This window comes from Streptopelia decaocto (genome assembly GCF_964273445.1).
Source record: "Streptopelia decaocto genome assembly, chromosome: 8".
NCBI lineage: Eukaryota > Metazoa > Chordata > Aves > Columbiformes > Columbidae > Streptopelia > Streptopelia decaocto.
The window spans coordinates 16,708,512-16,723,157 of NC_138662.1; the positions used below are offsets into that span (position 1 = coordinate 16,708,512).

Consider the following 14,646-nt stretch of genomic DNA (forward strand, 5'->3'; position numbering starts at 1 on the left):
AACAGTGCACATCTCATAGTGCAGAGGGATCCATGTTAAAGATTTACACTTATTGCTCTTCATTCCACTGGAAGCACTAATTCTCTGTTTTATTGCATAAATCTGGTCTTCTGTGTTAGTGTAAACACGTGCTGAGCTGCATTATCAAGATCAACTGTGTTTAGATAATTCGTCTTATCTTAATGACTTTTTTATTAATGCTAAGATGTGGCATAGCAAGATCAAAAAATGCTTTGTGTGTGGTTTTAATAGGCTGAAGCAATTTTTAAGTTTTTTATTGTCATTTTATTGCATTTTCTTTGGTTCTTAATAATCTTTATCATTCACAGCTAAGTTTTCTCCTAAACTAGCAAGTTCTAAAGAGTGCTCCTCCACCTCTGCCTATTGTGAGATGCTCACTTTTAATCCAAATAGCCTCTACAGATTTCCTTCCAAAAGTGAGTCACTCCGTCTTACTGAATAAGATTTTTCCCAAGGGGGAAACATAGTTCTTGCGTTACTACAGTTTTATGTACATCCTGATTCGGTGAGTTTAGTGAGGTCTGAATGGATGTATTGTTGTAGTAATGAAGCAGAATATGTATTTGATTCATTTTTAGAGGATTTTAGATGCTTGTATGTGTAGGTGCATGAGCTATTTCGGTTGTTTTCGCTTGCTTCTTTACTCCTATATATAGGCGGTGTCTGTGGAATCATTATTGTTTTCTTTGCATAGAGAAATTGCTCCTGTAGCCTTCAAAATGTGAAGAATTATTCAAGGGCAGGAAAAAGATAAATGACAGGCAGTTGTTTTTCAGTTCTATTAATTTTATTAGTCATGTATTCTCCTGTGTTTTTTCTGAGCTGTGGGACTTCTTTGTGTTAGCAATTAGAGCTTTTGAACAAAGAAAACTTTTGCTTAGATGCAATGATGAATTCAGTACCCCTGCCTACACTCCTCAGTTGAATCTGGGGAAAACGTGGTGAGTTTTAATACCTGAAGCTTTGTCTGACTGATTCTCTCTGCTTGGGGCACTTGATGCAAATTCATGTAAAACAGAGTGTAAGAAAAGAATAATCCCTCACCCAGCTCTCCACAGCGCATTATTTCTGCATTCCCATCAGCTAGCTTATGGATGTGCGGAAGGGGCCTTTCATACAGACGCATGGGATAGAAATAATGATTTTTGTAGTCTTCTACAGATGGTTCTTCTTCCCAGCAGCTGCACCAAGGGACTGTCTTCCCACCCGGGTGAGGGCTGAGCTGGCCACTGAGCAGCATCGCACCAGGGACACCATCCTACATGTCTCCCAGATGCTTCCTCCTGTTAAAAAACATGGCAGCAATATCCACGGTACTACAGTCTGTATTAATCCTAAAATGAGCAAAGCCTTGATCTCCAAGGCAGGAATCCTTGCTGAGTGTTGACTGGGAAATGACTGGGACATTTTCAGCCAGGAGGAGGAAGCAGAGGCTACGATGCTGCAAGTTATTCACCCAAGCTTATGAAATACGTGAAACAATATTAAGTCTCCATCTGTACTATAGTTTGGGACACTTTTTTTTTTAATGAAAACTGGTTAGTCAAAACCAAAATATTAATGGAAAAGTCAGCTTTGATGAGTTTCCCAAGCTTTTAAACTATTAAGGGACGTTTTTATTATTAACTAACCTGCCTTTTGTGTATAAGTTTTAGAATGCTAAAATAGATATTTCAAGAGTTTTAAAAGTTTTTGATAGTTTATGAACTACTATTTATCATCTTTAATATTTTTAATATATTTTAGATCTTATGCTATTGTGAGAGGGAAGAATTTATAAATCTTCCAAAAGTCACATGAACAGGAACAGTATTTCCATCACTATGTGAGCTACGGATTCCCAGCCACGTTACACATTGAAAATAAATCATTTTCCTAAGTTAAAACCTTTTGTAACAGATGATTTAGAAAACTAACAATGTTGGTCAAACCCAGGAGCTTCATAAAGCAGCAATTACCCTTTCACTTTTTAATATTCTGCCTTTACCCCCTTGTATTTTGTTCTTTTAAAGCCTCACATATTAAGAAAACCTGTCAGTTTTAATGTTTTTCACTGGTTCCTCAGAAAGAGGAAAAAAAAGGTTGTTTTTTCCCCCTATTGTTAGAATATCAGTACCTGGAGAGCCTTTAATTTTTTTTCCTTTATAAAGCTTTGAATTGTTCTCTTTGAAGTTCAAATTCAGGAATAAAACAAAAGTCAAAACAATAAGTGTGTTTTCTATATAGCAAACTAATGGACTTAATGAGGAAAAAAAAGCTGTGTTCTAAAGCTTGTCACATAAAAGGAATTTTAACCTCATTGGGGTTTCTTTTTTTTTGGTTTTCTTTTTTTTGACCTCCCAAATGCCATTTTTCCAGCTTTCCAGGATGTGTGTACCTTGATGTGTGAGAAAATTTATGATGGGCACTTTGTGGGATTGATTGGAATCCCATTGAAGGGAATGTGTAGCCTAGCTTAGACCTTAAATACAGAATTACCATAATTTAGGCTTCAAATTTGAAATTCAGAAGCGAATAAAAATTGCTACCGCACATTTGAATTTCAACCACCACTCTGCCTATTAGCAGAGGGAAAATTGCATTTGAAGTGGTGAGCATGCAGATGTTGGCCGTGTGTTTTGCTTTTCCTGTAGAATCTGAGCCCTCTCTGTGTGATCAGCTTAGAGTCATTATGCATTTCTAGTAGTGACCCATCATCTCCAGCGTGAACGTGTCCTTCAGTACTTAGATGTACATCGGAATTTGTGCTTGGCTTAACTGACCAGAGCTTTGACGGTGTTTGGGCACCTGTTGCTGAACCACATTGCGGTAAATGCCTCTAAATACCAGTCTCAAAGGGCTGCAGTTACTATGGTCTGAAAAGTTAATGGAAAAGTGAGAGTCATTTATGGAAATGTGTATAATCTTGACTATCGAGGGCTGAGAGCTGGCATGTGAGTTCCAGCATCCTTGCACTGCTGGCATGTGGATCTTGTTGAACCACGCTTACTTGGGCACGAGTCTGAGCTTTTCCAAACAGGTTACAATCCAACAGTTGGAGAAAGGCAGGGGCTGTTAATTTGAATTATGGAGGAGGCTCAGGCTTTGGTGCATTAAACAGCCTGCCCAAGGTTGTGCAGGGAGTGGTCTACTGTGCCCAATATATAAGGTCAAGTGATTTTGTTGAAATCATAGGTCATCCTTATAGCTCAGTTTGAGGGTAATGCGTCTGATCCACTCTTGCTTTAATGCTACTTTATGGTTATGCACTTCCATTAATATACCTGGAGTTTTAGTCTATCTACTGGTAGTCTTTGGAAAATACTGACATTCCTAATTGTTTAATAAATCTTTAATGGAGCTTTTAGTGTGTCTGAGGGTATATATATTGATTTGTGTATGCGTATTTAAGTATTAGGAAAAAAGTAAGGTGGCTGAGAGACTCCTGTGAGATCTAGAAGAGAGGAATGTATGATCACAGATTATAAGAAGATGTGAAGGTTTTCCACTCCTTAAAATGGAGAAGCTGACGTATTAAATTGCACATACTCTAATGATGCAGACTGACTCAGAGATTTTTAAGGAAATAACAGCTGTGCGTATCAAAGCTTAAAAATAGAAACTTCATCAGTCAGTAGCAGTTTAGAATGAATGAAGAAATCATGAAATTATTAATTATGGTGGTTAGAGAAAGGAAATGTAAAGTTCAAACGTTCTGAAGGCAAGAATGCTGTCTTCAATTGTGCAGCACATCTGCTGAGTATCAGCCCTTGTCCTGCTGAGCCTCTCTGAAAAGTGGGGGCTGTTGCCCAGATATAGGTACCTACCGCTATTTCAGATACCCCGAGATGACTCTGCCTTCCCACCTGGCTTACAGGTACGACACAGGGCATATGGGAGACTCCTGCCCTTCTGGAAGAGCAGCTGGCTGCCCCGAGGCATCTCAGATGGCAGGAGATGCTTCTGTCTAAGGAGTAATTGCACGAAGACACAAGTACAGACTCACTTTCACTTGCATCTGTAATACACAGTCACCTGAAGCACATCAGTAGTTCATAGCAGCCTTTGCAGTGGGTAATTGCAGAAAGCAATGAATAGTTTATCTAATTTTAAACTTAGGAAGAATTTTGAGGTGTGTAGAACATTTATTCAGATTAAAATCTGACCAGGATGTCAAACGAAAAGCTATCCTAGTGTTAAAAACTGTAGTTAAAAACTGTTGTGGTGAATGGTTGTTTTCTTAGTGACCTCAATGCATGAATTCATTCTAACATTTGCCTTTTTATATATTCATAGTTAAATACAACTTGAAAGTTGTCCTAATTACATTCTCATTCTGATTCAGAAATTCTATCATTATTCTTCGTAGCATTATTTTGAAATGATGGAAAGTTCAGTAAAGAAGCTCGAGTGCGTGATTGTGCCTTTGAATTATTTATCACATTCAAAGACAGAAATACGGTTAAAACCTAGTTTGAGTTGTAAATGGGTCTTGGTAACGTAAGAAGGAAGTGAAAATCGTTTTTGCAGCATGACGTGGTTTATGGGCACATCATTTGATATTGCAGGAGCACGTCACAGCCCCACATGAGCCAAGAGCCTCACCACTTAATAAGAAAACATCCATTGCACCAACTGGCAATGCTGTCTAAGCAGATAAGACAGATAAATTGTGGAAGAGGAGAAAGAGAGGTGCAGAGACAACTTGTTCAAATGTCAGAGTGGATTAGTGATAGAATTAAGAAGAGAAATTGGATGTCCTGCCTCGGTCACACCCAGCCTCGCATTGCACTTTTTTATCCCTCCGCTATGTGCTATGGAAACAAAAGCTCTCGCAAGCAGCCCATGTTTTTTAGAATGCTTCACAGCGACAAGTAGTACAGTGTTAATATAAGTTTGCAGAAGCCATGATTAATGCAAAAATTCATACTCATGGCTGCGGCCCTGAGCTGGGTTGAGAACAAACAATTGCTGGTGAGGTGTGTATGAGTCCCAGAGGGGGAGAAGCTGCTGGGAAAAGATTCTAAAGGAGAAAAGGAAACTTGTCTTAACGTAAGCAGCAGTTTTGCTAGAGGTAAGTGAGGGGAAATTCTTCATTTATAAATGGTTCGTTGACCCATGATAATAAAGCAGTGCTGCAGAAGAAGGATAATTATCTACTTAAGTATCAGATGCCCTAAGGGTAAAAGCTTCCCTTCTCTCCTTTTGAAAAATGAACTCGGATTAAACGAATGTCTTTTTTCCTGTTTTACTGTTGACATGGATTTCCTTTTTATGAGTAAAATTAATTAGTCTTTCTATTCCTTTATTCCTGGTATGGAAATCAGGTCTGCCAAGCAAGTTTCCAGATCTTCCCTTGGGCCCTAAGTTCAGCCAACAGCGTCTTTTTTGGAGGTGCTTTGTACAGTGTGCTGAGAAGTCACAAATAAATTTCAGGAGCTTTATTGTGCCCAGTAGCTTGCCAAGAGGCACAGCATTTTAGAACTAAAACCCCACAAAACTAGGCTTTTTGTCGCCATCCAGTTTTGGTGTATTTCCAAGTACCTGCTTTCTAAACACATATTTCTCCTTTCTTAAATTTTAATACCAAAAGTTGTCACAAGAGAAAAAGGAAACAGTACTGGGAGAGCTCATGCTTTACTAAGAAATGAAAACAAGGGCCAGATTTTCAAAGTAGATTAACACCCACAGATGGGGCCAGTCTTCTCTGGTTCTATTGGGAGCTGCTGGCTGTGGAGCTTGCTCGAAAAATCTGCTCCCACTTTAGCAAATACCCATTATAATCTCATCTGTCCTCATCTGGATTCTCAAAAATGATCAAAACCTGACCCTACTTCTTTACTTCCAGAAAATGTCTGTTTTTCCCTTGAATCAGAATTTTAAATGTGATTCCTGCGATAAACTTGGTGAATGTAAATATGTTGACTCTGTGTTTATGGAAGTAAATAATCCTTCACGTGTGTTAATCTTTATTGCAAGCATCTCAAGTTCCTTGAAAATCAGGTTGATATAACCTTTGTGTGAACCTATTAACTACAGAGCATCTCCTAGTTACATTTCTGGAGTACAGGGAATATTCATGAATACCTGCAGGCTTCAAGATGCAGTAAAAGTATAGACGGCTGTAATACAATGGTATGGAACTTAATTTTCTTCAAATACTCCTTTGAACTCTCATTTTAATACTGAAAAAGTAAGAAGTTGTTAATTTTCATAGCCTTTGGTCGTGAAAGTTCAAGTGGTGTTAAAGGTGATTTTAAGGTCTTTATTCTGCAAACACAATACTGGAAGTCAGAAGAAAAATCCTGTCTGCAGGGAATTAAAATGAGAATCAAGTCCCAAGTACTTGGTGGTTGAATTTAGACACCTGAGGCTCTGCTAAGAGTTCTGGACCCTATTAATAATGTTACAAAATTGACTTTCAAGTGAGGAATCAGAGCAATTATTCATTTCTGTGAACACAGCAGATCAGGTGACTGTGGATACTGTCTGTGTACTTCCATTGTTTACTTTATACCTTCATTTTGCTGATTCACAAAGTGCAGTCACCAAGGTAGAATAAAATCAAAAAGTATATTTACAGTGTTGTGAACACCACAATTAAAAGGGTATAGTGTTAATTATCTTAATGTATTTCTAAAACCATATATTTGTAACATATGAGCATTCCTTGTGAATGGTAATTAATGTGATGTAGTAATAAGCGACCTGCTATTATCAGTGTAGTGTCAGCTTTTCACATTTAGATATGTAAAATTATAGGTGTAGGATCAAGATTTTCAAAAATACATACCGCATGTGTGGAACAGCATTGTAAACGTCTGCCTCAGATCATACACCCAAACCCATCTGAAATTCCCTTGGCTTTCCCCCATTTTTAATCACAACAGGAAATGTGTTTGACTCTCAGAGGTGTTAAATACACATCTCTCTATCAAAATGGTAACTCTGAGTCTGAAAACTTTACTTTAGATGTCTCAGTAGTAACATATGGACCTTAGTTTAGTCATTTTGCCCATATCTGAGGGATCCGAGGAAACAAGTTCTGCACAAAGCATCGTGTGATTCTCTGTATTTAGCCTTATGTTGTAGTTGCTCTTGCTGTAGTCCTCAGGAAAAGTTTAGGCAATTCAAAGATTAGAAGCAGGTTACGGGCTATGGATTGAGACACTTGTCCTGGACAACTCAGACTTGCATTTTTGCCTTGACGATGCCACCTTCAGATGTCCTTGTTTGTCCCCTGCGGCCAGTGGAGCGTTTCCGTGACTTGAATCCCGAGGAAGTGGCCGATTTATTTCGTACGACGCAAAGGGTCAGCAATGTGGTGGAGAAACACTTCTGCAGCACTTCGCTCACCATTGCCATTCAGGTTTGTAAACCAGTCAACTAAAAAAGGTTTAATGGTTTGTTTTATCAAGCTTTCAACCTTCTTCCTTAGTCCAATGACAAAATGACTTTCAAACTTCAAGAGGCAATAAATGCAAAAATAATAATAAAAAAAAAGAACAAGAGCTGCATTGCAGTCTGTCAGATTTGCCATTGAAAAAAATGAGGGGCAAAGCAGCAGAAAGGTATGGATAATTAATAACTGCAAACTTTGGAATAAGCCAGCGACCACTCCCAAACATGGTGCTTGCTTGTGAGTATTTCAGCAAATACTCTTCCTTCAGACAAAGGTTTGCAGGATTGACTTAGAGAAGGCAGCCACATGTCCCTGTTCAGCAGGTAACCCTCTGCTTGTGATGAAACAGGTAATTTCTGCTTACAGCTGTTTATCTGCAGGCAGAGAAATGTAGCCATGTAAATATGTTATCAATTCTGACCTTTCAGTTATTTGTGCTCAGTGTGTTTATACCAAAAAGAGCTTTGTTCAAAGCAAATCATTTCATTAGAATAAGAACTTAAGCAAGCATGCTTTGATTAATTTCTCGCTTATGTGTCTGATTTTATATTCACAAGGACCAGAAATCTATTGCTACCTATTCAAAAATACAATCTGAAAGAATGAAAAATAACAACTCTTTTTTGTGGTCTAAGATACAGTTTCTCACTTTGCCGTGGCGTGATGTGGAAAGGCGCCTTGTCCAAAGATTTTGTGTTGAGTGGTCCCCAGGAAAATATGCTAAATTAATGTACAGTGAAATTTGATGTAAGTGGTTGTTGAGTAAGATTTCTGAATCCCTGTGTGATCCTTGTTGTTTTCTCTAACCTGAGATTTCTCCCTTTGCTTACAGGATGGCCCTGAAGCTGGACAAACAGTGAAGGTGAGTGGTTATTATACAGAATACAAATTAAGAGACACTTATAAGAACTAATAAGAGATCAAAGGCAGTCATCTGCAGACCATTGCTGTATCATTTTATCCTTGAGATCAAAAAATCCCAAGTGTACAACAGCCGTAAGTACTTTTTATTGAAATTGCACAAGATAATGTTTGCAGGGTTTCTTTCTAGACAAAAATTTTCAATCATGAAAATATCTTTTCTTAGCTGCTGAGTGTATTTATGCAAGGAAAGCAGTAGAAAAGAGGCATCTGATGAAGTTGTTTGTTTTACAAAGAAAATATTTCCCTTCCATTCATAATATCTTTGTTTGTCTTTTTATTGCCTAATGAGTTGTAGCTAATTATAGGAGCAGTTAAACTGAACCACGTCATGAAAACATACCTTTTTTCTATGCTTTCTCCCTACATATTCATATCACATTCTTGTTACTGAAGTTCAAATGTAATGGAGCCAGTGAAGCTTAAAAACAAATTTTAAGTGTATTTCTGAAAAAAAGCTTGGGGGTGGAGAGGAAGAGAAGGATTTATGATTCTATTCTCCACTTGAGTAATAACATAGATAACATCCAAGATGGCGCTCCAGCCGTGTTTCCCTGCCTTGTGATGCAAATGCATATGTATTTACATTATATGCCTGAACACAAATAAAGGCCACTTTTTTTTACATCTGGAAACAAAGGAAAGTCAAACCTGGCTATGGGTTAGCACTTTGTAAATTCAGATTAAGTTTCTCAAAGAAGCTGTTTGGGTTGATTAAGAAAACTGTAACAACCAAATGATGACATATAGAAGCATTCTATTTCTTTCCAATTTGCTGTGTTGACCTTATTTTTCCTCCTCCTTTTTGTTGCCTGCTTTGCATATTTAGCAGAGAGGTAGTACAGAGAGAGAAGGAGAAATCAGAAAATCCCCAAGATCTAGGAAGCTGAGGAGTTATGAAGCAACGTAATATGATTTACTTTAGTATTGCGATGACACAGATTCCTCAGCTCGTGACTTAGAGCGCATTGGGTGGCTGTCACTGGGAATGCCTCTTGATAGGTCAAAGTCTCACTTCAGATAGCTTGCAAAGTAATTTTTTTCATTAAAGCCAACATGTTTTAACAAGCAGATCACAAGATTTCTTTTAGTAGGTTGGATAAAAGGTTTTGTTTGGTTGGTTTTGTTTTGTTTTGTTTTTTCCTGTTTAAAGGAAAGGTTTATAGGAATGCTTATATTACCATGAGAAAATTTGCTAATATGAATGAGCAAAACTAGATGTAGAAATTTCCGTCTTCTGTGAGTGTGAACAGTAACAAATGCTTATGTAGGACCTAAAAAGGCAAGAAATTCTTTCTAATTTTGTATTTGTACTGGAGACAAAGAGCGTTAAGTGTTAATCTATCCAGTGCATTGCAAAATGATAGCCATCCTTCATCCTTCCTTCCCACACTTTTAATAAGCAATGAGATGAAAATGACCCGCTCTTACAGCTGTGAACCCCTAGATTCTGTAATAAAGAGTGTGTATTCATAAATCAGAGGTTAGCAGTTTGCGTTTCTCTACTTTTCTGCATCATTGGGCAACACTGTAATTTATCATCATCACTTTGGGATGTTTATCATCCAAAAAATGCCAAAAACTATTTTCTTCAGATAACCTGGAGCTTTCAAAACTTGAATAGGTGAAGAAATTACTATGATCAAGATCTTCTTTAAAGTGAACAACAGGGTAGATACGTAAAGAGCTGGTTCCATTTAAACTATTTTGGATCAGAAAGTTTGAAAAACCACCTATGTTATTTGCAAATAATTTATAAAACTTAAATTCAGTGTGTCATGTGTTTTTGTATGTGTTTTTCTTCATGTACCAGAATGCACAATAATCCAGTCTTCCTCTAAGGGCACTTTTAATTAAAATTTCTGGAACAGATCAAACATTAGAAAAACATTCTAATAGTAAGAACAGCAAAGCGTCACAATATATATCCAAGGGAGTTTGTGGAGATTCTGTTTCAATAGGGTAGGCGAGTGTTATGTCGGGAGCTAATTGGGTGTAGCTGATCTTGCTTTGAATGGAGTCACATACCAGATGGCTTCAGGAGTCCTTTGTATTTGTTATTTTGTGTAATTCCATATACCTGTGTAAATATAGGCTACTGTATGTGCTATGTAGGAAGAGAATTACAGGAAGCAAAGGAAGAGTATTGGCTGTTAAATTGGTCGGTGCAAAGCTTTACTGCAAAATGGGAAGAGCTGTCAGCCTTGCTGAAGTTGAAAGCTCACTAACAAATTTTTTCTGGAAAAGATGAGAAAATTCTCTTTGTCAACAAGAAGGAATCATAATCCATGTCCAAGAAAAATCTTGGACTTCCATTGGAGTATGAGTCTTGGGTCTGTCTTTGCTATGGAGATGCCAAAAATTATGTGCGCAATGCATGGACAAGGTTTAAAGGAGATTTCCTTTTCAGTGTGATTTTGGATAGAAATCGATGATAAGATTGTCTGCCGATGTTACACATTCGTTATGCTGGTGTGAGGCCTGTTGCTATGTGCAGGTTTCAGATGTACCATGTGCAACAATGTCGGGATACTTCAGTGGTGCCCCTGGACTCTGTTGTTGCTGTACTCTGTTCCTTGTGCATAATGTCCTCTTTTGAATCTAAGGTAGCAGAGCCTACAGGTCAGCGTTCTAGGGAAGCTTATGGTCCTTTCCCCCACTATTGCAGTCTGTTTGCCTTGGATGGGCCTTTGGAAGAAATTATATGTGACCCTCATCTCACCATTACCTTGGAAGTGTAGATGAGTCTTTCCTTTAGCAGCTGGAAATGTTCATTTGCTAAGGAATTCTGAACCATGCCCCAAGTTTCAGACCATAAAATAATACAATACATTGCTTCGTAATCTTTTTCCTATCTATTCACAGATTTTGCCTATTCCAGCCCTGTCACCTATTTATGAGAGGGACAGATGTCCCTCTCCAAAGGTGGTCACAGATTTGCACACTTTGCACCACCCCACAACAGAGAACCTGAGCATCTCTGAGCAGTGATAACCAGTCAGCAAGCATAACCATCTTCCAGCATTAAAGATATTTTTAATACTTATTTCTTCTTACTTGAGTAAGGAAGGAAATTGTGGTTAGGTCTTTTCTCAAACAATAGTTATCTCTGCATTTTTGAGCTCTGTTTTTCTTGAAGAACACAAAACCCATGGTGTTCTTGTGCCATGAATGGGTGGGTGAGTTTCATGCTGGTTCTGTTTGAGAGTGCCTTAAATATCCAGGCAATTTCATGGATCAGGAAAATCAGGTCTGCATCTTAATGCAGGGCTCTTACTGCTATGTCAAGTGAGTGACATTTTGAGATTTCCCCAGTATATTTTATAGCCTTCTTTTCAACATCAAGTCACCGAATGCTCTGGCTGCCTTGGTGGATGTATAGCGTAGCATAGAACAAACTCACAGCTTTACCTTTTATGTGACATTCAATCACAAGAAACTCCATGTACTCTGTACTCTGTAAAGGCTAAACAAATCAAGCTGGTAGGAGCATGATGCAACTAATTTATCTGTAGAGACAAGATAATATTGCACAGCAAGTGTCCATTGCCCAAACACATATGAACACATACTCTGTTTTGCAGCAGTGTCAAAGTCTCCAGCAGCTCAGCACTTCCACTCTTATCCATGAGTGTCTGTTTGCCAATTACAGGTTCACCCAAATAAATGAGAAAGCGAGGCTGATGGTGGCAGTGTGGGTGGTATGTGAAGAAATTTTATATCACACACATTCCACTAATTATTTTACACTGAGAAGGTTGTATCGTGATTGTTTTTTGATGTATTATACATGTTTTTCTTTCCCAAATGGTTTTTTAATGCTGTGTTAAATCAATCCACCTGGCTTGTGTTCTTGAGAAGTCTTAACCTGAACTGTGGAGTCCAGGGTTTATTTAAGCCCACAGCAGACTGCTCTTTCATACTATTTGTCTACTTATCTCTGGACTTGAAGTACTGGACTTCAGGTTTGAGTCTTTAAATCAGATCACATTGCAGAGGCTTAAATTCACTAACAGCAATACTTTTGATGCCTCAGCTTGCTTTCCCTGCAGACGGGTAGATGTGAGTCCTTGTTTAATGGAGTATTGGAAACCATCTTTTGCCCTTTTAAAAGAAGAAAAAAGTTGGTGTTTGAGAAATGGAAAGGTTTTTCTTACCTCTAAACAAATACAAGAATTCACGTAGAAAAAAACAGGGAAGAAAGAAACAAGCTGTTGAAAACCAGATTGTGCTGAGACATGTGAACAAACGGCTTTGTTTGCTTTACTCTTAAGAACCATGATTCCCTCAAGAACTTGTGGGATGTCCAAAAATGATTTGATGAAGTACAGCAGTCTCTTTGAATTGCTTTGAGAACCACACTAATAGAATTTGTTGAAGAATATGCAAGATTGCAGATAGGTAATTGGTACATCAAATTCAGCAGTATCAGGGCTGCTGTGTGTTTTGAGCTCATAATTTTCTTCCTATTTTGATACTATACTTAGATTAGAGTGGGTTTTGCTGGGATATTAGTGGTGTATATTTTCAAAGCTAGGATTATACTGCCCTTTACAGAGATGGGGAAGCAGCAGGGGCATCCAGATAGTTTGTTCCCCCACCCTGCTCCCTTTAAAGCCTTTTGCCAGCTCTTTGTTTTATTACTCTAAATAATAACTCTTGCCCTTTCCTTCAACACTTTTTTCAAAACCTGCCTTCTGTTGGTCTAATTCTCCTTTCAGACCCTTGGCCAGGCCTATGTTTTCTGTGATGCAGTTAATGGGTATAGCCCTGGAGTCCCAATTTCCTCTTTGCGTTGTCAGGTCATTATTCCTGTTTAGTACATGTAACATTTAGTTTTTGATTGAACTATAAGCTTTCCAGGAAATGCATCATGTTGCTTTTTTGTTTGCCATTCTTATAGCTCAAAGAGGCACTGGTGTATTTACAAACCCTCCCTTAATGCAAATAATGATATGCAGAACCTAGAATGAAAATGGTTCTTAAGGCCCCCATAATTTGTACAGATCAGTTCCTTGTACTTACAGCTTGGTAACAGTTGGAAAAAGTAGGATGTGTCTGTGTCCAGTATACACCCATGTAAAGTTACAGAGGGTTTTTGGAAAATAAAGGAGATGAAAGAAAATTGGCAGTGTGGAAACAGCCTAGTGATTGATGGACATGACACTTTCCTAACTGAGAATACCAAAGGCTCTGGGGCACTGATAGATTGAAATGATGACCTGGATAATGAAGTCTGATCTAGAAATATTGGGTTGTGAAGTTCCCTGAAGGGATGCAGACAGAAATTTTTGAAAGATTCTCTTTAGCAGTGAATTATTATGGTTCTGAATCTGGATGATTTTGAATTTCCATTAGTGAATGTCCTGACGTGCTGTACTTCTGACTTGTAAAGAAGTATCATTCTTTGTCCTGGGTCAAACACACAATAGTTTGTATGGACTAGAATGTAAAGAAGAAGAAAAAAAAAAAAAAGATTAAAAACGTGCAGCTATAAATGAGGAGAGTAATGGAAATTTCAAAACATCAGGTGTTTCAAAAAGATGGACCCAATTTCAAAGCGGTATATTTCATGATGGCAACATGATACAATTACACAAAACTTCACAAAAGTTTTAATGAGTTATCAAGTGGTAATTATTTGAAACTCTGTGTCTCACCTTTGAAGTGGAAAGAGTTTCATTCAGGGGTGGTTCATGGTTGTTGAGATAGAGTGATTTCAGATTGGGTCCATCTTTTTGAAACACCCTGTATTTATGTTGAAGAACAGTAATGAGAAGGAAGATTTTACTATGCCATGCTAGCAATTCTACCCTTTTTTCCTGCTATATGGATTTTAGATGAGCATTCTCTTTAGGTAGCGTAATTCAAAAAATACCCCTAGAGCTAGTCAGAGTTATTGCCACTGCCTAAATTAAACTATAATAAGCAAGTAAGTGGGCTCAAATGTCTGTTTAAATTGCCTTAGTGTGCAGATATTAAAAGTCATGCAGCTCTGTTGGCCACATCCAGCATCGAGCTCTTCCCTTGCCAGGCACGGTCGAGCGCTGGCTGCTGCTTGTGTGTCCTCCCAAAGGCCGGGGGTGAGAGCCAAACTGTGGGCGATGCCTGAGGACCTGCAAAGGTGCTTGTGTGTGTGTGAAATGAAGGGTCTGTGCGCTGTCGAGGCGTCCGTGGCAGCACTGATGTGCCTGTTCCAGTGCCCAGCAGCCACATCCTGTGTCATAGAATCAGAGAATGTCCTGAGTTGGAAGGGACCCACCAGGATCATTGAATCCAACTCCTGTTTCTGCATGTGACAACCCCACAGTTCACACCGTGTA

At 38.4% G+C, this 14,646-nt stretch overlaps 1 protein-coding gene across 3 annotated transcripts in view; it reads left to right on the plus strand.

The window, feature by feature from the left end:
• Positions 1 to 14,646, plus strand: part of FHIT (fragile histidine triad diadenosine triphosphatase) — a 542,931-nt gene that overhangs the window by 394,624 nt on the left and 133,661 nt on the right. For 2 of the 3 annotated variants that reach the window (XM_082059674.1, XM_082059675.1), the window contains exons 4-5: positions 7,224 to 7,369; positions 8,235 to 8,264. In XM_082059674.1, coding sequence (XP_081915800.1) covers positions 7,224 to 7,369; positions 8,235 to 8,264 — 176 coding nt within the window. The remainder of the gene's footprint in view (positions 1 to 7,223; positions 7,370 to 8,234; positions 8,265 to 14,646) is intronic. The other variant, XM_082059676.1, reaches the window with a different exon arrangement.